General features: G+C 39.5%; 2 protein-coding genes and 1 long non-coding RNA gene across 4 annotated transcripts; 2 read left to right on the top strand and 1 right to left on the bottom strand.

Moving 5' to 3' along the window:
* LOC102017359 lies at window positions 1–22,710 on the bottom strand. 2 transcript variants are annotated; one of them, XR_001234287.1, is made up of 3 exons: window positions 22,008–22,710; window positions 3,447–3,570; window positions 1–95 (listed from the first exon to the last, which is right to left on the bottom strand). It is a non-coding gene; the product is annotated as an uncharacterized LOC102017359 (long non-coding RNA). The 2 variants fall into 2 exon arrangements; XR_001234286.1 differs by lacking the exon at window positions 22,008–22,710 and adding an exon at window positions 4,025–4,105.
* On the top strand, window positions 4,174–11,030 carry Ifit2 (interferon-induced protein with tetratricopeptide repeats 2). The gene is made up of 2 exons (XM_005385851.2): window positions 4,174–4,263; window positions 8,581–11,030. The coding sequence occupies exons 1-2, from the start codon at window positions 4,259–4,261 to the stop codon at window positions 10,004–10,006; spliced, it is 1,431 nt and encodes a 476-aa protein (XP_005385908.1). The 5' UTR covers window positions 4,174–4,258; the 3' UTR covers window positions 10,007–11,030.
* On the top strand, window positions 4,178–25,353 carry Ifit3 (interferon-induced protein with tetratricopeptide repeats 3). Its single transcript, XM_013514858.1, is given in 3 exon segments — window positions 4,178–4,263; window positions 23,392–24,651; window positions 24,653–25,353. Coding segments are annotated over 3 exon segments (1,548 nt in total). The 5' UTR covers window positions 4,178–4,258; the 3' UTR covers window positions 24,936–25,353.
* The last annotated feature ends 1,189 nt before the right edge of the window (window positions 25,354–26,542 follow it).

The raw sequence follows: 26,542 nt of genomic DNA, 5'->3' as shown, positions 1-26,542 counted from the left end.
TACAATGAATAGAGGTTTATTGGCTCATGGCTCTGGAGGTGAGAAGTCCAAGATTGAGGGGAGGAATCTGGCCACGGCCTCCTTGCTGAGTCAACCTATGTCAGAAGGGTAAAGAGAAGACAAAAGAGAGAGTGTAATGGAGCTGAACTTGTCTTTTTACAAGGATTCTATCCTACAGCAACAGCATTAATGCATTCATTTTGCCTCATTGTCACCCATGAGCCAAACACCTCCCACTAGGATCCAACTCCAACAATGCAACATTGAGGGTCAAGTTTCCAACACGTGGACTTCAGAGGGAACATTCAAATCCCACTGGAAAGAATTCAGGTTGAATTTATTTTAGTCAGCTTTCCACTACTCTGACAAAATACTTGTGATAATCAACTTAAAATGCGGAAAGATTTATTGTGGCTGATAGTTTTGAAGATTTAGTCCATGGTCACTTGGCTCCACTGCTTTTGCAAGCTGCTCACCTCATTGTGGCTGGCAAGCAAGGAGATATAGGAAAGGACCTCAATCCCAAAATCCCTTTAAAGGATATGCCTACAGTGACCTAAGTTCTGGCCACTAGGCTAACCTCAAAAGTTTCCACCATCTTTCAATAGTGCCACAGATTGACACCCAAAACTTTAGCACATGGTCTTTTGGTGGACACTTAACCAAACTATATCAATCTTTAAAAAATAGGAATGAGAATCTGTTTTATTTTTTAAGTATAATAACTTCCCAAAGTTTATTTAGAAGATTAAACATATGTCTGTTTGTGAATGATTATGGAAGAGTATGTTCTATTAGATAGAAACACATTATTCACAAATTATAGTTCATTGCTGTGTCCCAGAGAACCATTAGGATTTCTAATCGTTCCTCCAACAGGTATGAATACTACTAGATTCCAGTTCTGCTAGATGGGCAAAATTTTAAACAAATATTCAAAATTAAAAAGAGAGTCAAAATAAAATACAAATGAGAAAAAGGGTCAACATATAAAACAAATCCTAGAACTCATGAGGTTGAGGCAGGAAGATCACCACAAGTTCAAGACCAGGCTGGACTACATAGTGAGTCCAGGCCAGCCTGAACTACATAGCAAGACCCTGTCCCCTCACCCACACCCCACAAAAAAAGAGAAAGAAATAAGGGATCAGTTTTCAAAACATCCCAAGGAAAAGTATAGTTTCTCAAGTAAAAATGTTTTCACTTTCATTCAGTATATCACAAGTTTCTCAGCCTGTAGCATGCATTAGAGTTCTCTGTAAGGCTTATTAACATAGATTGCTGCTTCAGTTGGTATAGGTCAGGGCCTGAGAATTTGCCTTTCTAGCAAGTTCCCAGACAATGCTACCCTTGGGAGAAGAATGGCATTATACCACCCTATAGCTGATGGAACTGTGCAAGATGGCTTCCCTCATTCTGGGAAGAGTAAGAAATCTCTTCCTTTAAATCAAGCTGACACAGGAGCAGCCCTTGGCCTATATTCTAGGAAAAAGGCACATAAATACAGGTAGTAAGCAGAGTACTTTGAGCTTTCCCAAAGTTTCTCTCAAAATAGAGAAGTTGGTTATCCTGTCTCGTTTCTGTTCAGAAGTCACAGCACATTTTCTCATTCCTGTAGTGATAGCACTGTGTGCAAGCATTGGCTATTCACCTTTCTAAAGAGTAAATGAATTATTTCTAGGCACTTTAAAACACATTGATCATTGATAAAACCTGTCTCTACCTGTCTCCCTATCCAGTACCTTTAGTCATGCTTTAAAGCATTTCTATCTAGTAGTTTTCTTGAGTGGAAATTCCAAAAACCAAAAGAAAACCCACAGTATTCCTAGTTTCCTATTCCAGCATTTAAAAAGTACATTTTTTATACTGATATACTAGGACTTGTATGCACAACTAAGAGTAGTTCAAAATAAAAAAGTGATTCTTGAGTGAGAATTAGTTTCCAAAGGGTGTGGACACAACTGTATCCTAAACAAAGGGTAGAGGAATTAAAGTTGTTCAGCTTCTGTTTCTTTCCTGCCTAGGCAGAAAGATGCATGATAAATACCTTTCTGCAAGATTGAGAAGCCTATCTCAACAATCTTGATTTTGCTGGAGAATGTTTCACCTGGGCTGTGTAATTTCCTGATTCAAAGACATCTGGTGCTATTTCCAATTTTCCCCTTGAATCTATGTGCATTACAATCCCTTTGTGGTTAAAAGTATTTCATTAGTCAAGGTTCTCCACAGAAATAGAACCAGTAAAATGGACAGAAGAGCAGATTTATTAGATTTGTTTACATAATCAGACTGAACAGTTTCCCAACAGCCATCTACAGTCTGGAGAGGTAGGGAAATGAGAAGCAGCCCAGTCCAAGAAGCTGAAAACCTGCTGTCTCTGTCTCTGTCTCCGTCCCTGTGTCTCTGTCTCTCTGTCTCTGTCTCATTTGTTGGGCATCAGCCAGTGATTTTCAAAATTTTGTTTCAATAGTTGGAACTATTGTCATGTTTAATCCTGCAAGGCAAATAAAAGAATAAATTCTTGGACTTTGTATTTTCTTAATGTCTAGTAATTCATGCTACTTTAAAGGATTTTCTATTGTGTTGATTTGCCAGTTTCATGCAGTTTTATTTTATAAATATACTTCAACTTTAAACTTAATGTCATGAAGTACAGCTGTTTAGGTTTTACACACTTATTAGGCTATTTATTTATTTATTTATTTATTTAGGTACCAGGAATCAAACTCAGGACCTTGTACTTGCCAGGCAGGCACTTGTGCCACTGAGCTATATCCCCAGCACTACTCTTTTAAATTGAAGAGAAAAAATAAAGGTGAGAAACATATCACAGATTGCTTAGGTGATTCTTAGACGTTAGATTCTTACATGTTAAAAACCTGTATTAACTGTTAGTTCCTACAGCCCAGACACTGAAATAGTGTATATTTGATTTTGTTTCCTCTGTGGGACCAGCCTCTATTTTAAGCTCTTTGTTTATATTCATTTATTCTTCTCAATGCCTTGATCCAGTGAGACATAGATACTGTTTTGTTCTTTTTTAGGGCACTAGAAAGTTTGGGCTTTTGCTGTTACATCAGTGAGGTAAAAGAAGTCTTATAAGAATGCAAGAGTGTAGCATTAAAAAGAACAAAGGCTACTTCTCCTTTGGAGAACCTTGGCACTCCTGAAGAAGAGTCACTGAGGCAGCAACAGGAGTTATTTGCAAAAGCTAGACAGCAATAAGCAGAATTCCCAACAGGGATGGCTTCAAACGCAGCAAGCTGCCCAACAATCCCAGCTTGCTGCTGCCTCAGCCAGTGCAGCTAATCAGGCAGGATCTTCTCAAGATGAAGAAGAAAGTGATGATATCTGCAATTAATCAGTTGAGTTTCTGTTTTTCTTGCACAACAAAACAGAGAAAGAAATGCGTATTTGTGGTTTTGAATGCATGTTGGTGGACTCACTGTTGGTATTCCAGGGATGTCTGCTGTTACGTTTCATCTATTGTGTCCTACAGATGTAAAAACTGTCTTGCTCCTTTAATCCTTCAGCATCACTATGAATTGGTGGCAGTTTTGCTCCCAGTTCCTAATAGAAACAATCAAAGCAGAGACATTTAATAATTTCCCCAGATTCTCATACTAATAGATCCTAATTTCAAATGCAGATAGACTGGCATCAGCACCCAGGCTTTGAACCACGTGTTCACTCATGCAAAAATTACTCTTTGAATGTCTACCGTACCGTGCACTATATACACATTAGTGCAAGAAGCTGTGACAGCACATGAAGCAGTCTAAAATCCTGGCCCTGTGGATGTTAACTGTTCTGTATGGTGGCTTATGTGTTATAAGGCTGAGGCTGGATTAACATGGTAATAACAAGCACAGATGCTTTGGAAATATATCTTATCAATGCCCATTGTTTCCTCCTCCGAGTAACACGGTCCAGGGTCCTCAAGGCATCTCTAGAACTGCTCAGTTGGGGAAGCGCAGAACCAATGTTGCAGGTAAAGGACATCGGTACACTCTGACTCACTCACAGGCTTGGCTCTTATGCAAGTTTCAGTTTTCTGAAAGAGCCCTGGAACTTCACTTTCCTGTTCCAGTTTTTGTTTGTTCAAGTCAGCTGCAGGGAAACGGAAAACAGAAACAGAAACCAGAAGTTGATATATATGGGTCTCCTGCATTTACTGGACGCAGAGGAGAAAAATTTCTGAAGAGCACAGCAGCCTGAACGGCAGCCTTTCGGCACAGCTGAGAACTACACAGCAATCATGAGGTAAAGCTTCTCCCTTCTCCAGTCATGCTGAAAATGTAGAATGGATCTTGTTACCTAATGCAAATTGTAACAGCCATGCTCCCCAGCATGGCCAGTTCTGTGTCAGTGTTTGCTTAGAGCCTTACTATGCCTCTAACTCTGTAGCTATAAATGAGTCTTATCAATGCCCATTTGTTTCCTCCTGCCGAGCTTCCTGAGTGCCTCTGCAGAACTGCTCACTTAGAAAAGCAGAGAGCGGAGGTCTGATTCAGGAACTGGCAGAGAAAGGCTCAATCTGGGGGTGAGGGTGGGGAGTACATGTAAAATGAGTCTCAGGGGATTGTTCTTGTGACTTGTCCCTCTTTTGCTTTCTACTTCAAAGAATTAAGTTGGAAGCTTTCAATAAAAGTATTATTTGATAAAAGATGTCTTTTCAGTAGGTATTAAGGATGTATGCAGAGGGCCAAGGATTTAGCTCAGCGGCACAGCGCCTGCCTGGCAAGTGTGAGGTTGTGAATTTGATTCTTGGTACCAAAAAAATCAAAATCAAAATGTGTGTAGAATAGCTTTCAGCTAAAGTGAACTTTCTTTAATATGGAGTTTGTTCATCTCAGATTTGCATTAAGGCTAGTAACGGACATTTTTCACCTCTTAACTCATTGCAGCTGGGTGTGGCAGGTATGCCTGTAATCTCAGCACTCTGCAATGCTTAGGCAAGCAGATAGCAAATTTAGCTTCAGCCTGGGCAATTTAACAACTTTTAGTGAGACCCTGTCTCAAATAGAAAAATAAATAAAGGCTGAGGATGCACCTCAGGGTGAAGGCCCTAGGCTCAATCCCCAGTACAGAAAAAAAAAAAAAAATTAATTGGCTAGAGTACTTTTACTGGAAGTATGCATTAGAGATGGACTGCATGGAGAAAATAGTGCTTACTTCTAAAATCTACTTGTCCACTAGAAACTAAGATTGCCCTAGAGAGGAAGTGTTCACCCATTGGGAAGTAAGAGAACTTTCTGTTTTCTCCAGTTTGAGAGTCAGTAACTGGACCTGTTTGCTTAAGGCTTGGTCTTAAGAGGTTTGGAATCTGGCCATACTTGCCCTAGTGGTTAGTTTGGATTGCTTTCCTTCTGTAAGGCTCTTGATCTCCTTCTTGAAGTCATATCTTTCTACTAGGGTCTGTATCTACCTGATGGAGGAAAACAAGGTTTGAGATGTTTGTAGATGTGTGTTTTTGTAGTCATTCAGAATTTTGAAAAACTTTAGAAACTTTAGAATCTTTTTAGCATGGTCTTATGTTAGAATCTTTTTTTAACAATAAAATTCAATCAGTCCCTCTCTCACTTTCCCTTGAAGCTAAAGTTATAGGGTCTTTCCTTGGAGTATTCCCTCTATGCTTTAGACAACAGTTCTCAAACTTAAGTGTGCATAAGAATCATCTTTAGAACTTTACAAGAGACTGATTCCTAGGCTCAGCCCCTCCCGCCCACCACCCTAGAATATGATTATTAGACTGGGCTGAGATCTGAGGTTGCACATTTCAATTAGCCTCCTCGGTGATGCTGAGACTGCTCCAGGACACTGTGGCGGCCCGTTTGAGCCTGGTGAATAGTGTTACTGTGGCTCTCTTCCAGACAAGAAATAGGTGAAGTTATTGTTGCAGTATAAAGTATTGGAACTGTGAGAGTCAATAGGAACACAAGTCTCACAACTCGGAGCCCAGGAAGCAAATATCAGAGACCAGGTTTACTGACTTATGAGTGGAAATAAACAGCCAAGGTCAAGCAGTGAAAGTAGATGACTTTCAAATGGGTATTCAAAGGAATTCTACATAAAGGTATATACTAAATGTCTGTAGCCTATCGATGTACAGTTGACCATATTTTGTCTTGTTTATTCATTACTGGGGACTGCACCCAAGGATGCTCTACTAAGCTCATCCATAGCCCTTTTTATTTTGAGATGGCTTCACTAAATTGCCCAGGCTGGCCTCAAACTTGCCTCAACCTCCCAAATAGTAGGGATTATAGCCATTGTACAACTACACTCAGCTCTGGAGATAAGCTCCATTCCATCACTCTGTTTCTTTTATGAAAGTGGCAGCAAAAGAGTTCATGTGCTATGAGCATCTTTCTGTAACCTCATGGAGAAGGGAAGCACCTCAGATTGGACATGAGCTTCTCAAGGGGAGGATGCTGTCACTAGGATGCCAGATACCAAGTCAAGCTCTCTCCTGGGCTTCTTCCCCTGGAGGTAGTTACTACTTGCTCTTTGCCCAGACCTGCCTAGGACAGTAAAACTCCCAGCCCATTTTCCCCTATATTTATTTTTTGTGTACTCTGATGGTAGTTCAGTCCTCAGAAATAGAGATGATCAGAAACTGACTTAAGGTTTATCATGTGGATCTCACATGATCTAAAGGCAGGTCTGCAAGGACTTGAAGACTAGGATGGAACAGGGTGGACTCAGGACCCTGTGAGCTCTCCCTCTGCATCTGATCACACTCTCAGCAGCATGCAGAATAGGGTATGACAATTCCTACAGAATAAGGTCACCATCAGATGCCCAGTGTGCAGGCCACTGCTCCTAACACATGAACCTCTCTGCTCAGGCTCCCTTCCCCCGTCTTAGTTTCATTTCCAGCTTGGCCCAACCTTGGCCCAATCAAAATGTGTGTGCCTGGGGGAGGCGTGACATTGAAAAGTACAAGAGATGGGGCAAGTAGAAATAGAGAGAGTGCTGTCTTCCATCTAGATATACATTTCAGAAGTAATCCTTGCTGCTTTGCTTGACCTTCCAGACCTCTATTTGTTGCATGCATCACAATGCACATAATTTAGACTATCTTTCTCCTGCTAAATGGGTTGATGTGTAGATACAATGAAAAATTTTAAGTGAGAAAATGGCAACATTTCAGGGACTGCAATGCAGACAGAACATATTTTTGGTTTATTTGTGTATTTGCTAGCTTTTGTTGTTGTTGCTTATCTACTTATTTACAGCATCAACAGTGAAGGGAATCTTTCAGGGAATGGAAAATCTTTGAGGAGAATTATATGACCACCCTAAAGGAAGCAGAACTCCTCCCATAATAAAAGGAGCTAACTGCCTGCTAGCCTCTCCTCCAGCCATCCTTCTCCTCTCCTATTAGAAAAAGAAGTCCTAGCAAAGAAAAAGAAAATACCAATAAAATTAGCTAGAGATACAAAATTATTAATAAATCAACTCACATTAAACATTGAAATTACTAGACTAAGAATTAGAAGGGAGAAATAAATGATTATATTTCATTTCAAAATAAAAATTCAAGACATTGCTAATACATGTTATAATAGCAAAGTTAAGAGAATACTACAAAAGCAAAGGGAATGAGTAAAATTTAAGAATGGTTGAAAACAGGACTTAAGTGGTTGAAGTAGAAAAATTCCATGGCAAAAGTGAGAATGTATAATGTTAAAAAAAGAGATAAGGCAAAACCAATTTGATAAAAGCTCAAAAAGTTTGCTGTGCAATAAAACCTACCAAGGATGTATTAAAAGCCAAAATAATTAGAGGAAATAGAAAGTAAAAAAATAAATAAATAAAGTATAAATAAAGGAAAGCTAAGGAGTTAAAAATATAGAAGATGCCAGGTCTGATGGCACATACTGTAATACTGGCTCTCAGGAGGCTGAGACAGGAGGATCATGAGTTGAAGTCTACCCTGGACTGCATAGAGAGTCTGAAAGCAGCCCAAACTGCACGGTGAGGCACTGTTTCAAAACACAAAACCAGACAGAAAAACAAACAAAAGACAACAAAGAATACAGAAGATATAACAGTGCTGAAGTTCAGAGCAATAACAAGGAAATGAAAATCGGCATGGCAAAATAACAAAAGATTAGAAAACTGTAAAGTTAAGATTTTAAAAATATAAAAGTAAATATACTAAGAAGGAAAAACAAGTAAACAGTAATTAAATAGACTTACAACTGTTCTAAAAATTACATAAATGAAAGCAAACCTCTGCTGAAATAATCTCCCACAGATTTAGCAAGCCCTGAAGAGACCCTCTAGCAGAACCAGAGCTACCCATAAAAGTCATCTTATTTATGAAAACTGCCCCTCAGGCTCACACTGAGCCACCTCCTGCTCTGTAATTCTGCTGCTGCCTGTGGTCCCAATATTCTTGTTTTGCCACACAGGAATTAATACATATACCAAAGCAGTTGAAGAAACAAAAGGGGAGAATGTGTTTCTCTTGGATTTAGGAAAACAGTTTTGTTTTCTGTGATCTTGTTTCTCTACAGATGAATCTGTGCTGTGTCTCAAAGTGCCCATCTTTCTCTTTTGTCCCTACAGTGAGGCCACTGAAAATTCCTTGGAGAGCAGCCTACGGCAATTAAAATGTCATTTCACCTGGGACTTGATAGGGGAAAGGTCCTTGGATGAGTTTGAGGACAGAGTATTGCACAAGGATGAATTTCAGAATAGCGAATTTAAAGCCACAATGCTTAACATATCAGCCTACATAAAGCACCGCCGAGGCCAAAACGAGGCAGCCCTGCAATGCTTAAAGCAGGCTGAAGAGATAATCAAGCAAGAACATGCTGGCCAAGCAAAAATCCGAAGTCTGGTCACCTGGGGAAACTATGCATGGATCTACTATCACCTGGGCCAGCTCGAAGATGCTCAGACTTACGTGGACAAGGTGAAACAGGTCTGTGCGGAATTTTCCAGTCCCTATAGAATTGAGAGCCCTGAGCTTGATGGTGAAGAAGGGTGGGCACGGCTGAAGTCTACAATAAAACGAAATGAAAGGGCAAAGGTGTGTTTTGAGAAGGCTTTGGAAAAGAAACCAAAAAATCCCGAATTCACCTCTGGCTGGGCCATTGCGTGCTCCCGTTTGGACCACTGGCCGCCATCTCAGGACCCCACTGATCCTCTGAGGAAAGCCATCAGACTGAATCCTGACAACCAGTATATTAAAACTCTCTTGGCTCTGAAACTTCAAAGGGTGAAGGACAAGGATACAGGAGATGAAGGAGAGAGGTTGGTTGAAGAAGCCTTAAAGGAAGCCCCACATGCAACCGATGTACTGCGAAGCGCAGCAAGGTTTTACCGAAATAAATGTGCCTGGGATGAAACCATAAAACAGCTTAGAAAGGCTTTAGAAATCATGCCACACAACCCCTACTTGCATTACCAAATTGGGAGCTGCTATAGGTCACAAGTCCTCCAATTACTGGAGACAGGAGAGAAGGAAATATACGAGGAAAGAGAGAAGTTACTGAAACAAATAGAACTGGCTGTGAGGCATTTAAAGGAAGCCAGTGAGAACAGTGGGAATTTCAGCTGTATCTATTCCACCATGGCCAGTCTCTATGCTATAGCTGGTCAGTACACGAAAGCAGGTTACTATGAGGAAGCAGAGTGTTACTTCCAAAAAGAATTCAGCCAGGAGCTCACTCCTGTAGCTAAACAAGCGCTCCATCTGCGGTATGGCAATTTTCAGCTGTATCAGATGAAATGTGCAGACAAGGCCATCCACCATTTTATGGAGGGTGTGAAAATTAACGTGGAATCAAAGGAGAGAGCAAAGATGAAAGTCAAATTGCAAAAAATTGCAAAAAACCGACTTTCTAGAAATGAAGCTGATTCTGAAGCTTTGGATCTCTTGGCCTTTCTTCGGGAGCTGAATGGAGAAACACAAGAAGACAAAGACTTGAAGAGAGATTTGGCCTCAAAACTTCATTGTTTCAGCATCTCTAGATTAGACGTAGAGTGAGGAACAGGAAGAAAATGCCCACCGGACTACTACTGGAAGGGGTTTGAAACCTTTCCAGCAAGTTGGTATCCAAAATATGTAACTGATCCAGCATAAGTGTGGACTAATGCACTGGCCACAGTACTGGATCAAGGTTATGGGGAAACCCTGCTGTGTCAGGGGTTGACTGATTTTTCACCTCTGTAATATCTTCCCATCTGTGGAGTCATTTTAGGTTCTGTATAGGTTGGCTTTGCATAGATAGTAAGGTGCTGTGTTCATGAAAATGCTGAGAGATTAAAGTTGTCAATATAGGGCTGTGTGCTCTTTCTCTCTCTCTCCCTCCCTCCCCACTCTGTCTGTCTCTAAGACACACACACACACACACACACACAGTCTCCTTACTCTTCCTCCCCAGCCGATCTTCCATCTTGAGTGCCTCAACCAAAATGAGCTCAATTGTCACATTAACTGGGTTTGCAACCTGGTTTGAAAAAGAGCAGAGAACATGCCAAATCTTGAAGAGACAGACCTAGCAGAACCAATGGAGTTTGGCGGCCACAGTACTTGACTTTCAGGAAGCACCCTGGGGTGACTTTGTCTTCACTCTACCCTCTCTGAAACTGTACTACAGCATATAAAAAAGAAAAGGGGATACCGTACAATACACTAGAAACTAAAACATATAGTTCTTCAGAACTTGTATACTAAAATAAATGTTTCCTCAGTAGAGATAGGCAAAAGAGAGAATGGAATGCTGATTTATTTCTGTAGATTGTGATCACATGGAGAAATTTTCATGTTTGAAGGTACTATTAGTAAAATTTCTTTGTAAAAGGGAGTCTAGTTTTCTCCAAAAAATTTTTGATGAACCCAGGTTTGAGACAATGGGAAAGTAGCTGAATTAGAGAATAATTTGGTAACTAAGAGCCTCATAGAAGGTCTTGGGAAATAACATTGACTGGAGGTTGAGGCTTTTCCCCCATTAGAAATTGTGCATACTAAGTGACATAAACACTACTTTCAACTTTGAAAAATCTTCTGAGCAACCACAAAATTGATGATATGCTTGTGATGGTTGTGATTTTCTAGGTAGATATTTAATGGCCTAGACATGAGGGTAGTAAGAACAAAATAGGGTCAGCTGACCCTGCCTGAGACCATCAGCTACTGCTTGGGTTGGAACATTGTTGTCTATTGAAATTAGCTCACATTTAAATTTATATAAACATTTGTTATTAAGCAATTAAAACTATATAAAATGAAATTTTTAAAAAACAATTAAAATTTGAAGTATGGCAAAAATATTTCTTGTTTTCTATATTAGAAGTAACATTGTATGCATTTGAGATTATCAGTGTGCACAATTTGAATTCCTGAAAAAGGTGATAGTTTTATTAATAAATAACTCACATGTGATATAACATAAAGTAGTGTTCTGGTTTGTCTGCACTTTGGCTGTGTGTTAAGTCTTTTAGGCTCAAGTGCTGATAAATAAAATGTTTTATTGAGTATGAACTGATGTAAATAATCCAGACTGACTCATATAACATCCACTGTTATAATTTAGACACTATATGACCCCCAAAATGTTCATTGTGCTGAAGCTGAGTTGCTGAGGGACTTTGAGGAAAAAATTGGGTCATAAGCACTTTAAATTCATCAGTAGATTAATACACTCTTGAGTCCCTTGTTTAAAGGTATTAATGGGAGGTGAGGGAAACAGGCGGTGAGGCCTAGTTAAAGGCCATGGATCATAGGGGTGGAAACTTTAAGGATGATATCTAATCTCTGGCTCCTTTTTCTCTAGTTCTTTATTTTTATCTCTCTTTCACTCTGCTTCCTGGCTGCCATGAATTAAGCAGTTCCTCCACCATGTCCTACTACCATGATGTTTTTGCCTTACTTCAGGCCTACAGCAATGGAACCAATAGACTATGGACTGAAACCTCTGAAACTATAAGCCAAAATAAATTTTTCGCCCTTTAAGTTGTTTTTCTCAGGTACTTGGTCATAGCAACAAGAAGCTAACTTATTGAACCAGAGAATAGAACAAAGTTTTCTCTGTATCTTTGAGTACAGAGCTTCTGTACACACTCTACACCTACCCCTTGGACCCATGTACATACAAACATACTGTCCCACATTGACAATGAGTGAGCTGAGGAAGTGTACTGATTCACTGATTCTATTTTATATCTTGCCCTGGCTGCTATCCAGATGTGTGTTGGAGTGTCCCCTACTAAAAATAGAAAGATATAGGAAGACTTCTTGTCCCTCTTGTTTTCCAGTAGCTATCTAGCAGAAAGTACAAATACCCCAGCCACAATAGCTAATGCATTCCATCAGATAGGAATGTTTATGGGAATGTCTAGTTCACTTTGCCTGAGTAGTTTATTGTTGGGCTTGGTGCTTAGAGAAGAAAAACAAGAGTGTTCTGGGTGAATGATAAGAAGGGCATGTATACTGGTCATGACAGAGGACTACTGTCAGCTGTGTGTGCTAAAGAAGGCACACGCCATATACCTGATATGTAATTCTCATCTTTGCATGTCACGTCACCAATCCCTTGCTAGAACAAACAAGGATAGAAAGGGTAGAAAAGAGATGTATGGAAATTACACTTAGTATTTATTTTAGGGGCTGGGGATTTAGCTCAGCGGCAAAGCGCCTGCCTGGCAAGCGCAAGGTCGTGAGTTCGGTTCCTGGTACTGGAAAAAAAAAAAAAAATAGTATTTATTTTAGAACTTCAAGCTGAAATAGGATTGGGAACCAATAAAGAAAATATATATAAATTTTTCACTTCTTGAAATTTCACTATTCAGGGATAACAAATTGTTATGCTTTACATCTAAAATATCTCCGCACATCTCATGTTCAGAAGTGGGGCCTGGTCAGAAGAGGTGGGTCACTGGGGCAGTGATCTGGAAGCGTGAGTTCTTGTCCTTGATTCCTCCCTTCTCTCTGCTTCTTGGCTGCAGTGGTGGAGCAACATTTTTCTGCCATGCCTTTCCACCATTCTGTTTCTGTCCTGGAGTTAACCAACCATGGACTGAATACTCTAGAGCATGAGCCACATAAACCCCTCCTGCTTTAAATTTTGCATGTCAGATATTTTTTGTTTCACAGCTTCAGGCAAGTGACCAATACATAAATGAAGTCATATTAAGTTAGTTTTGACTCATAATCCTGAGCTTCTTAACTACATCTCTCAACACAAGACATTTGGCTGTGCCTCACATATTTATCAAGGTAAGTAAAAAGTGTACAATGGGGGTCTTCTGGGTGCTGGTGATCAGGTCCGTCAGAATTATCTCATCTGATTTTTCCTGTTGGTTGTGCTGCTCCAGCACCCACACCATCAATGTCCATTGCCCACAACCTGCTTCAATACATATCACCATTCCTCTGTTTGATTACCACTTTCAGAGTATTGATGCTTTAGGTGTATTTGCACACATGGAGTGAAAATTTCCATCTTTGTTTCCATCTTTGTTTCAAGTACTACTTATTATTTCTCAGTGAAAAGATTCATTAACCTTTCTTGTTGCTTCCCTTTTATGCTGAGATCAGACCCAGGGCCTGGGGATATAATCCCATCTTCTTTCCCCACCTCATGTCAGTTGATTCACTCATCAGGCATCTGGGGGAGACTGGAAACCTGGAAGTGTTAAAATCCTGATTATAAACACAGGAAAGAACTTTGTTATGGTCTCTGCCATGCCAAATCAATTTAGGATGCCAGTCTGGGGGCTGTGGGCTGTAACTACAGACAATACTTTGCTCTTTCCTCCTTTCCTCCATCATTCCCCACACCATCTGTTTTGGAAAAGGAACTAAATTAGACTAATTAGGAAAGAAAATTTCCTTATGATTTATAGTGCAGCTGCCCCCAGGCTGATAATCTTCATCTTTTGGGGGAGGCTGTAAAGGGAAACTGACTAAAATCCCTAGATATGCCTATGTTTGCACATGGAAAATATGAAATCTCAGTGCATGGCATCTCCTTTAGCTACCTAGATATGGGATTTAAGACTAGAAAAAAAAAATAGATGAAAGATTTGTTTAAAGTTTGTGAAACCAAATCCCAAACAGTTCTTTTTTTTCTTTTTCAATATTTAATAGCAGTCTTATGGCTGTTATTCCAAATGAGGTTACCACACAGACAAATGATACATATCAATATAAGGGACACAGTTCATGTCTCACCTACTCGAAATATAATGGGTTTGAGTTCTGGCCATTCCTGAATTGGATCCATTTTTGAAATAAAAATGAATTCTACTCTGAGTGTGAAAATTCTGTAGATTCTTCAGAATCCTATACATTGTGCACAAAAAGTTTACAGGGATTTAATACAATTAAAAACATTTAGAAAATCTTTCTGCTACTTTCCAGTATTTTTTCTTTTTCCTGGTACCGGAGATCAAACTCACAACCTTGCGCTTGCCTGACAGGCGCTGAGCTGCTGAGCTAAATCCCCAGCCCCTGACTTTCCAGTATTCTGGATATCCAAAAAAATGGAGTCAATTTATGTTTTTCATTGGAATTAAAAATATTATAGAGCAGAGACTCACTGATATAAGCATTGTAAATAACTGAGTTTAAGATTTTCCTCTTTCCTACTTTTAAACTAAATTTAGTAATCTGTCATAAAGTGTTGCTTTAGCAGCTCAAATTTACACATACATTTTTCAGGTTTAGTGAAATAATATACACTGTCTGTAGCTGCAGCTTAAGACATCTTTGTAAAATCATAAAATATAGTTATTTAATTTTTGATAAAGGAAACCTGAAACTTACTACAAAAACTTTAAATGTGGAAATATTTTTTGTAAAGGTTTTAGATAGGTAGTTTATTTGTCCAGGTATTAAAAAGCAATTCATGAGTTCTACCAGAAACATGAGACACACCATGTCTGGCATCCTCACAAATACTGAATTCTATCTGCCTTTTAATTTTTGTCAGTCTAATGAGTCCAAGCATATATTCCTGGAAGAGACTTTGGATAAATGAATCACAGGTCAATAAAATGTCCAAAAGTGGAATTCTCACATCTGAACTTTTTCCACACACTGGACATCAGTGGGCTTTGTTCTCCTTCTTCCTCCCCACCCTGCTCCCTATTCTCCTACCTCCTGCCTGTATCTTCTTCCTCCAAGTTTTCCTTTCTAGAGATAACTTTCCATCTCTGTGTACAAAATGAAAAAGAAACATCCTTCCCAGATTAGTCTATATTTTATGTTAACTCAATAATTTAACAAAGACTTTCTAGAACCACTCTTGGGTTAAAAATTCCAAGGAAAAATCTGTTTAGCCCATTTTAAACCAAATTTTCACCCCTGGTGGAATCTAGTATGCCCCCCAGAGAATGAGATCATAGGCAGACACAGCAGTGACTTTGAGTGCAGGGTCAAGTGGTGGCCATTCACTTCCAGACATTTTTTTAAGGAGAGGGGGAAAAAACAATAAAAATTATGAAAATTTCAAAGCAATATGATAGGAAATTAACAACGGTTATTATATTGCATATTGTTATCTTCAAAGTAGTTGCTCAGATTACCAGATACAGGCATGCAAAATTGATCAAGCAATATAAGCACTAACTGTTCATTTCAATGAACTAATAGAAATTAGTAGTACAATTATCTTAGCTATCTTGTGTATATATACATATCTTTTTTCCCCTTCCTTCTTTTCTCTTTTCCCCATTCCAGTTGTTCTTTCCTTTTGAGCAGTTTCTTTCCCTTTCACTATATTTATTGCACCTTTTGGGTCTTATTTACTCTTTCAGCTTACAGGATGGCAATACAATGTTTATACAAGCAAGTCTGGTTTATTTCACTTATAAGTATGGTCTCTAGTCACATCCATTTACCTATAAAAGCCTCAAATTTATCTAGAAATGCAAATTAACACAACACTGAGATTCCATCTCATTCCAGAAAGAATGACTATCACCAGGAAAGCAACCAATAACAAAGGCTGGCAGGGCCAGCATTATACTAGTATTATTATACTAATATAATAAACATTATAACATCTAGTACAGTATAGTATAATAACTAGTATAACTAATATTATTATGCTAGAATAAGTAACCCTTCTCCATTGTTGGTGGGAGTGGAGACTGGTACAACCACTGTGGAAATCAGTGTGGAGATTCCTCAAAAACTAGGATTAGAGGTCCCATTCAACCTAGTCATTCCCCTTCTGGGTATTTTTCAAGAAGAAATTAAAACATCACACCACAGCAATATGGCACCCATGTTTATAGCAGGACAGTTTGTAATAGCTAAATCTTGAAAATGCTTCAGACTTTTATTAGTACAGTGAACTGCTTCCTGGGTAACCTTGGTCACTGAGATTGCTGCACATGCATTTTCAATTTTTTTCTCTAATGTCTAACAACATAGTTGGTTTTCTGCAATATATGACATTCTCTAGGATCCCCCATATAAGAGTAATACCATATAATACCATATGTTGAAAAAAAATACTGTTTTTTCCTTTTCCTGAAGAGTGTATACTTTTTTGATTTTATATATATATATATATATATATATATATATATATATATATGAAAATGGTAATGCAGATATCTCTTCAACATACTAATTTCATTTCCTTTGGATGAAAGTTTTCTGCATGCTGAAAAGTGATTGCTTTGTGTCTGGTATCACGAAGGTCATCTTGAAGTTACCTTTCGTTCATCTTCTTGTTGCTATGAGCTTGGGTATAGAACACCAAAAGGTCTTAAAGGAGGTTAAAAATTGCACTAATACTGATCTCAAACACATTACCAGGAAGATTCATCCCTACCTTGCGCCTTCTTGAGCAAGATAATGCTTTTCACATCTTGCAACTTCACTTATCCTTCCAGGATAGACAGGTTTTTGCTTCTTCAAATCTTCCAAGATTACTTGCTAAGCAGTGTCAAGCACTTGAAATGTGTTTTTACCCCAATGCTTAAAAAGTTTGTTTCTTCTGTATTGATCAAGATTCATAAAATCAAGAAAGAGCCTAAGAGCTAGGAATGTAGCTCAGTGGCATAAACGCTTTCCTGGCAAGCCTGAGGTCATAAGTTTGGTTCCCAGTACAAAAAAAAAAAAAAAAAAGTAAATTTTGGGGCTGGGGATTTAGCTTAGCAGCACAGAGCCTGCCTGGCAAGCACAAGGTCGTGAGTTTGATTCTCAGTACCGGAAGAAGAAAAAAAAAAAAAAAAACAAGAAAGAGCCTAAGTTAGATCTCTGAATACTGTCCACCTTATATTATCTTCAATGTAGATAAAAGTGGGTTATACAATGTGATATAAGGAACAACTACAGCTAAGAACCAAGAAAATGCCAAACCTACAGAAATCTTCTGAAAAAAGCAGTCTTAGGGATACATGTGTTTTTAAGCGTTTCTATTAATTAGCAATTTTCATGAAGTGTACACTTTCTTTTTTATGCCTCCCTGTGAGAACAAAGATTTTTATTACACTAGAATGAAATGTAATAAATTTTTCTACAAAGGGGGAAAAGCAGTATGAATGTCTAAACAATGAATAATGTTATTCAGCCACCATATATAGTTGTAACAAATACAGGGGTGAATTTATGAGTATCTCTTCAGCAAGGAATTAGAATAAAAAAAGAAGAAAGAAAATGGGGAGTTGGTGTTACTGTACTAGAAAATAATTCTCCATTATATTACAATCTACTGTATTCTGGGAAGAGAGAGACATTGACCAGTTTAGTTTGTCTCTTCTCTGATCTTCACTTGTAACACCCAGACCCTTGCTACCCTCCAAAGCAGAGCCTCTCCCTAACATCAGCACCCTCCCAATGCACAAATGTTTCAAATAAAATTTTCTTTTGATCTGAAAAAAGAAGGCAAAAGATAGAGATAAGTTCTCCTTGGACTGAATATTTAAGATTTGATATCCCACTGTGCCAAGCACTGAATTCTAAGTAACAGAGATACATGTACTCTTTAAAAATGTATACTTTTTGTGCCTGTAGTAAGTAGAACCTTTGAAACCACAGGCAAAATGCAAAGGCACTTCTTACTTCAGTCTAACTGACCTGGTTAGAGTCTGCTATAAAGACAGGAGACAAACAAACATCTGGGCCATTAACCCATTACTCATTAAAAGCACAATTTGTGTTTTCTTCTGAGATAGACAAAGACTTAAAGATGGTTTTGCTAAAAATCATGACTCTTCACTTATGCCTATAGATGCCCAATAGACAGAGAACAAAGCGTGGCCTTCATTTTATAAAACTCTGGGTCAGTTCTACATGTAGGCATGTTAGTCCTTTAGGGAAGATCTACTTAAATGTTGGCAAAGCAAAGCTTACTAGCTTAAATATACCTAGCTTATCATATTACCCCACAGGTCTGAGGACACCAGAATAAGAGCTGCACCCAGAAATCTTCACTGCAATAAACCTAACATCACCTCACATGACTAAATTGTCCCTCAGATCATGAGGACTCCTCTGGGGCTGTGAAACTAGACTGAGATCATAACTGACTGGAGCCCAGCCCGTGAGCACTCCACAAAACTGGCCCTAGTAGGTCCTTTGCTTGCAGACACTCTGATTCAGCTCTGTTGACATTTACACCTTTCACTTTCTCAAACTGAAGACCTTTTCTGTGTTCTCTTATTGTCTTTTGCTTGGGTAACTCCCCCTTCATTTCCTCTTAGCTTTTAATTAAAGCTTTTTGCCTGTAACTTCATACTCTTGCTTTAGTTTTAATTTCCATGATCACAAGGAACTGTGCTAGCCAGTGACATAAGGGTAGAATTCCTATCTTTTATAAAGGTTCACTATTTTATTATTAACAAGATAATAAATTGTGAAGTAAAACAAGCACAATTACAGGCCTATCCAAGTTCAGGCTATTTTCATGGAACAGAAAAACAATCTCTGAAACTGAATATCTTGTGAAACTCTGTCATTAGAAAAACCTGGTATTGGGCCAGTTCTGCTACCAAAGCATCTTTGCTTTGTGTAACCTCAGGACAAAAGTAGTCTTATTCCCATCTAAGGATTCCTTTATTTATGGATTTTTACCAGATGGCTGGGAAATATTACACATATTTTTAAATCTCTTAGGGTAACATCACTTCTTCAAAGCTCAAAGTATTACAGTTGGATGAGTAAATAATAGCCCAAGTTCTTGCGTATGACTAGGAAAGAACTGCCAAGCATACACCCAATAGTAAGTAGTAAGCATTGGAGATCACAAAAAGTTGCGCTCGAGGCCAGTCTTTGCCAAGGAAAGTGTAACACAGACAGTGAGAGGTGCCAGGGCTGTTAACTCAGGCCTTCAGAGTGTAAAGGTCAGAAGCCTCTTGTTTTTGGTACCTCCCACTGAATCTCTTTCAGTGCCTCTACTCTCCCATGGGGCAGCAGTGATCTCCTAGGCTTATGTCATTTATTTTCTACCTGTCTTAGGGTAATGAAAGCAGGAGTGACTATTGGGTATTGTTCAGTTAAACTAGGAGTGACTCACTCCTTCGTTTCTAACTATACTAGAAACAAAAATATAAAAAGTCATTATTCATCCACCCATTAAACAACAATATATTGATCCTTATTCCCCATTTAGAGCTGGGTAAATGAAATGATTGCCTTAGACCTCAGAGAGCTGAACTACTCGCAGATCTTTCTCATACTTGGCTTTCTATCCTTCATGTGCAATAAAATGGACTTTTATATTCAGGGATTTGATGCCTGGAAAATTGCAGAGCTACTAACACTAATAGGGAGAATTAAATCTGGACTCTACACACACATTGTCTCACAGCAGTAAATTTACATGATAAAACTATGATTTCTTTTAGTAAAATACTTTGGAACAGTCTTTCCCTCATGTGGTCCCAGAAGTGCCTATATCAGAATCTCCTAGAGACCTTATTAAAAAATGTAGTCCCCCCCACCAAAAAAAAAGTTTCCTGGTGCCTCCTAAATCCAAAGTCTGATGCCTTTGTGTATTTTCTCATCTCAGGTTCCAATCTCAGAGTCACAGTTTTGAACAGTGTGTTTTGCTGAGTCATAGTAGTTTTAAATGTTAGATTTCTTTTTCCTTTTCCTGCTGATTTTAAATCAGTTTCACTTTCCAGATTCCTCTTCCTTTCAAAGAGCCAAATACTTAGAAACCTAGCAAAAGCATCAGCTGGTACACTCCCTCCACCCCCTACTTCCTCCTTATATATTCTCTTCAGCATTTACTACAGGCAGACCAGGAAGATTTCTGAAGAGCAAATCAGTCTGGCCTGCAGCTTTTTGGAACAACTGAGAGGCAGATTACAGTCATGAGGTTAGTGAAACATAAATACTTGACACTCTTTTTCTGGAATGCAAATTGTAAGCTGAGCTTCTTACTATACTCAGGGAGGTTTGTGAATTACAGATTCAACACGCCTGTATCCCTTGGGACCTTTGTCAGTTGTTTGTTGATTTTAATTTCATTCTGTGTTTTTTCCTGGGGTGCATGCTCAGGATCCTTCAGCTCCCAGAACTGCTCACTGGATGGAATTGTTAGGTAGAATGAAAGGAAGGGTTAGTGCCACCCAGGCACAAATTTGTAATTCAAAGCTAGATAATTGTGTTATTTGTAAGGACTAAACCAGAGTCTCTTTTTCTTGTGAGTTTTAGAAACATTTATTTTTAGTAGAAATCATGGATGATGGAATCCATATGGCCCACCCAACTCATGTAGATCTGAAATACTTGCTCTCTTCAAGTTGAAAGTGGAAAAAACAATTTAAACAGAAGGGCATTTTAATTTTTATCTTATATGAAAAAAAATCAACGTTTAAAGTTTTATTTCACTGTGCTGAATGCTTGTAAGCAGCAGAACAAAATTTCTTCTCAAAAATATAATTACTTAATCTCTGATATAACACTGGCCTAGTTTTAAGTGATAGAAAGCAGACCAGTGTTTGCCCAAAGATGGTGGGGGTAGAGTAGCAAGACATGCAAGGTAATCTCTCAGAATGATAGGAATAGCCTATACGTTTACATGGGTATAAACATTTGTTAGAACTCATCAAACTGTAACATAAGTGGATGCATTTTAAGGTATGTAAACTATAATCTCAGAAAACTTGTTTTTCTAAAAAAAGCATATAGAGTTCTTCTAAGAATTCTGCCATTGGAACAGTCTCTGGGACAACTAAGAGAAAAATGCACTTGTCCCACAAGACCTATAGGAAATGACTGAGGGGGTCAGTCAGTTGCCTAAGGATCTTATTGCAGTGCACAGAGGGAGGTATGGAAGATTAGCTGTCCCACTTTAGCCCCAGTAACTTTCAAATGCTCTGCAAAGTCATATTTGAGGATGGGATGAGTGAAAGGAATTCACTGTCAAATATCTCAAGTTACCATTTTGTATAATGGGCTCCTGTTCAAAAGAGATGGAAACTGTCTACATGAGTAGGTTGACCAGAAACCCAGACTCCTCCCCGTGCCTTAGTAGGCAGCCTTCACAAGATGCTTTGCAATGTCTTGTGCTCCGGTGTGTGAAGAGCCACTTAGTCCAGGAGGCCTGAGGGGACCCTCTGGAATGTGCAGACCTGAAACCCATATCAAGGTGCTCTGTAGGGGCAGAAGCACGTTGCTTTTCTCTTCCTCAGCAGTGCCAAGCAACACCAAAGGGGCAAATAACCACAGGACTGCCAGCTCTGAGAGTCTTCCAGGGTCTCACTGAGAAACTTGCTTTGACAATTTCTGTTATCAGAGTCCTAGGCCCGTAGCCTGACTCATGAGGTCCCAACAGACCAGGTTTTGCCACCAGCAGCCTTGAGAGTCCAATTAGAAACAAGAGGGCTGATGAAACAAGAAAGGTGCCTTTACTCAGTGTGACCACAAGGGGAAGCAGGAAGACCAGTACACTAAAATACAGTGTGTCTTGCTGGTGCTAAGGAGAGTTTTGGTTTTGTATAGAGCAAGAAATAAAAGCACAGGGTAAGAAGTGTCCATAGTGAGACAGTCTTGGCCACGCTGTGGTCTGGTTGAACATTACCTCAGCCCTGGTTCCGTGAGGTTCTCCAGGGGAAGCCATCATTGCTTTGGGGGGTGATCCAGTTTCCAATGTGAGATGATTGCTCCTGTTCAGGAAGGCAGTCTCATGGTGATCTTCCTTCAAGACTCACTGTTTCTGGAATCTTGAGAATAGTTTAGTTGCTCTTATTTTGCTATCTTCAGACTTTGTGGAGGATGAGAGAGGTAAACTTAGGACAAATCAATCCTTCAGTATCACTATTTAGACAGAGAGTCCTTAATGATTAACATGTCTACGTGCAGACCTTAGTAAGATCTGTAGGTCCAAGTGAAGAGTCAGTGCTTTTAAGAAAGGCATGCTCCAAATCTCTGTTACATTTGCTCCAAATCTCTGTTACATTTGCTCAGTTACTTACTGTCTTTCATTCCTTGCTTAGAGATTAAATAGGGATTTGTCTAAGTCAATCATGAAGCTGCTTTACCCACTCATGTTTCTATTTGTGTGGCACTTTCTGCTTTCCCATCAGGCAGCATAAGGACTCTGAGGCACGTGGAAGCTAAGAGCAGGGAAGAGACTGCATTATAGTGAGAGTGCCTCCAGGGAAGCATGTTCTAATGTTTTCAGGCATGATCTTCTCAATGAAGGCTGGAACCTGGAGGAAACTCAAGGAGGTGCAAGTCCTTCTTTAATTTCTTAGAGAAAGACTAAATCAGAAGTTTATAGAATTTGGTGCATTATGTTAATTACATGCTCACCTCTCAGCAAATATGTTGATGGCTAGTTTAGCCCTGCCAAACTCCATGTTATGATGAAGTTATATTGACTTTGAAGTTTTGCTTCTACAGAATTTGGTAGTATGTTTGCCTGAGCCATCTTCTTATTGACATGCTAGATTTTCCTGTGAACTAGGAACAGGGAGAATCTGTCACAGTCTTTCAAACTGTGTTTTTCAGATGACCTGCATCCCAGTATCCTGAGTGCTCCATTAAAATGCAAATTCCTGAGCATTCTGAAATCCTGATTCAGTAGATCTGAATTGGGAGTGAGGTATTTGAAAAGGACCACAGGTACTTCATCTGTACACCAAAGTCTGAGAATTCCTGGCTTGTAGAAGCAGTGTGTAATGTGAGGAGACGAAGCACAGAGTGGGTGAAATGTAGGAGGCATGGGAAGGACGTTGACATAAAGCAAAGATTACTCATTCAACAGGTACAGTATGTCAGAGCTGGGACTTCCGAGAGCCTTGTGCCTCACAGGGCTGTCTGACCCCCAGGAACATTGCTAGTTTACAACCCGATATCTAACTGTCCTATAGCTCAGTTAAGTTGATATGTAAATTTAACTGTTAAAGGGTACAATGCTTGGCAGGTGCACATCACAGTGACTCTGTATATTTTCTCTGCAGTACGGTCACTAAGAACTCATTGGAGAGAATCCTTCCACAGCTAAAATGCCACTTCACCTGGAATTTATTCAAGGAAAAGGATATCCTAATTCATCTAGAAGACAGAGTGTGTAACCAGATTCAGTTGCTAAGCACCGAATTCAAAGCCACAATGTACAACTTGTTGGCCTACCTGAAGCATCTACAAGGTCAAAACGAGGCAGCCCTGCAATGCTTACAGCAAGCTGAAGAGTTAATCCAGCAAGAACATGCTGAGCAAGCAGAAATCTGCAGTCTGGTCACCTGGGGAAACTATGCATGGATCTACTATCACCTGGGCCAGCTTAAAGATGCTCAGGCTTACGTTGACAAGGTGAAACAGGTCTGTGTGAAGTTTTCAAATCCTTACAGTATTGAATGTCCTGAGCTTGACTCTGAGGAGGGATGGACACTGTTGAAGTGTGGAAGAACTGAAAGGGCTAAGATGTGTTTTGAGAAGGCTCTGGAAGAGAAACCTGACAACCCAGAATTCTCCTCTGGACTAGCAATTGCAATGTACCACCTGGATCATAATCCACGGAAGCAGTTCTCTGTCAGTGCTCTGAAGCAGGCTATTGAGCTGAGTCCTGAGAACCAGTATGTCAAAGTTCTCTTGGCCCTGAAACTGCAGAAAATCAATGAAGGACCTGAAGGGGAGCGACTGATTGAAGAGGCCCTGGAGAAGTCTCCTCAGCAAACAGATGTCCTTCAAAGTGCAGCCAAATTTTACAAAAAAAACGGCAACCTAGACAAAGCTATTGAACTCTTTCTAAGGGCCTTGGACTCCACCCCAAACAATAGCTACCTCTATTACCATATTATGTACTGCTACAAGGAAAAAATCAAACAAATGCAGAATACAGGTGAATCTGAAACCAAAGGAGATAGAGAGAAGATTGAAAAGTTAAGGGCCTTACTTATTAACTATAAAAATGAAGTTATAGAGAAGGAGCCAAATTTTCTGAATGCACCCTGTGATCTCACTATGTTTGAGGAAGCAGAAACATGTTATCAGAGAGCGTTCAGTGTGGAGCTTCCCGGGGCTAACAGCCAATGACTTCATATTGACCATAGCAACACTCAAGAATAGTACAGGAAGTCAGAAGACACTACAATTGAAAATTATTTAGAGAGTTTCCCTGTAAGCAAAAAATCGTCTGAGAAGGAAGAGTTGAAGCATAACACAACTGAAAATCTGCCTCCACAAAACGCACTGAATCCTTGTATCTACAAGGGTTAAATTGCAGGCCAATGGAGATCTGCCACAAGCTGTAGGATGCTATGAGTAGGAACTGGGCCATCTGCTAAAGGATGCCCCTTGGGGTATAGACAGTGTGTTCCTGCCAGCCTCTGAGCCTGAAGACAACCGTAAGGATATGTTCCAGAATGCAGGTAGCTCCACTCGCAGAGAGCTTCCACATTCCTGGCCTGGGACAAAGAGGAAGAAGGGAAGCAAAGCATCTGAAGGCCCAGCGTGGTGGTTGGGATGGGGAGAGGGCTGGGGAAACAGGAGGCCCCCGACTTGAGGTTGCTCGCCACAGTGCTCTTGCTCATGACTTTCATGTACATTTTAAAAGAGTTGTTTTCTCATGTTCTGTCCATCCCAGCCACGCAGTTATCTGAACAGCAGGTCTATTACCAGTCGCTAGTAACTCGGGTTGCATAAAGCTGATTTGTTCTCAGTCTGTACTCTGTTGCCACGTAACCCCCATCTACCCTTCTGGCCAAGGATTCCACATGGCAGGGGTCTACTGACAAATCTTCAGTCACTTGCTTTGTCCCATTTCCATTCAGGCTTCTGGGCCTGAAGGGTTAACTTTTGTGTAACCTTAGAATGTTCTTTACATCTTATTACTGGCTTTAGCTAATTTGTGTGTATTTTGTTTTTGTTTTTGATTTTTACAACACTGGGTATTAAACTCAGGATCTTTGCACTGAGCTACATCCCTAGCTTTAGTTTATCATTCTTTTTTTTAAAACAGGGTCTCGAAAGTTGCTAAGTTGCCCAGTTTGGGTTTGAACTTGTACTCCTGCCTCACCGTCTCATCGTGCTAGAGTTACAAGTGTACTGCCACACCTCGCTTTATGTATATTTTTGATAGCGATGCTACAATAAATTTAAAAATTTTAACTCACAATAGAGTTAGCAGTGTGATTTGTACAACTAAGACAGTAATATTAGTCCTCACCATTTCTTCTGCTGAGGATGATGTGTAATTGCCTAGTCATTCCATTCTGTTCTTAACCTGCCTGTTTTAGCTCCTCCCTTGTGGCTGATGCTCTCCCCTATAGTCAGCCCCTCCTTAGCCTATTGGAATGTGACTGAGCCTGCCCCAGGACCCCATCTGTACCCAGTTAGCAGCTGCTGCTAATAAACGAGGTTGCTGAGCACCCAGGAGCACTGGGAAGATGTATCCTAGAAGTCTATGAGGGATACAGTGCTAGACTAGTCTGCAGGTAAATGTCCAACTCAGCCTGCAGTAGCCCCTTCAAAACTGGCAGCATCTGACATTATGAGCTTCATTTTGTTCAGATAAGCACCAGGGTTAGACAACAAGGGTCTTAAACTTATTAGAAATAGTCTCCTTGGTGTTTAAGGTTTTCCTTCACAGTCTATTTTGATTTACCCATAAATATAATTTCCCCTAGTTATAAGATGTAAATAGGAAAATAAAAGTATATAAAAATGATTAGACTTTGAATAATTTACTTTTAAATTACTTTCCTTCTAGACTGGACATTAATATGGCTATAACCTCTGAAATAAACTCTGAAATGATCCTGTAGTTGGTTTAACATCTATCTGCAGACTTGTTTATAGATTTGTGAATAGTAGAAAGACTATAAGCATAAATGAATTTGTCTCTTTGGATTTAGACCTTAAAACCCATACCCAGAACCCACACAAAGCAGCCTGACGGTTTTTTTTTTATAGACAACATATATGTACCTGCAACTATTTCTAAACCCAATTTTCCAGACCTGCCAGGAATTTTGCATTCTGCTAAATATCATATTAAAAGGATAATTAAGTATGTGATGGTAACTATAGTTCATAACAATTTATTGTAAATTTGAAAATTGTCAGAAGAGTAGATTTTTTAAATGTTCTCACCACACAAAATAATAGGTA

This window comes from Chinchilla lanigera, unplaced genomic scaffold (genome assembly GCF_000276665.1).
Source record: "Chinchilla lanigera isolate Chin_1 unplaced genomic scaffold, ChiLan1.0 scaffold00024, whole genome shotgun sequence".
NCBI lineage: Eukaryota > Metazoa > Chordata > Mammalia > Rodentia > Chinchillidae > Chinchilla > Chinchilla lanigera.
Note: the sequence above shows the minus strand (reverse complement) of the source record. Positions and strands in the feature narration are given on the sequence as shown.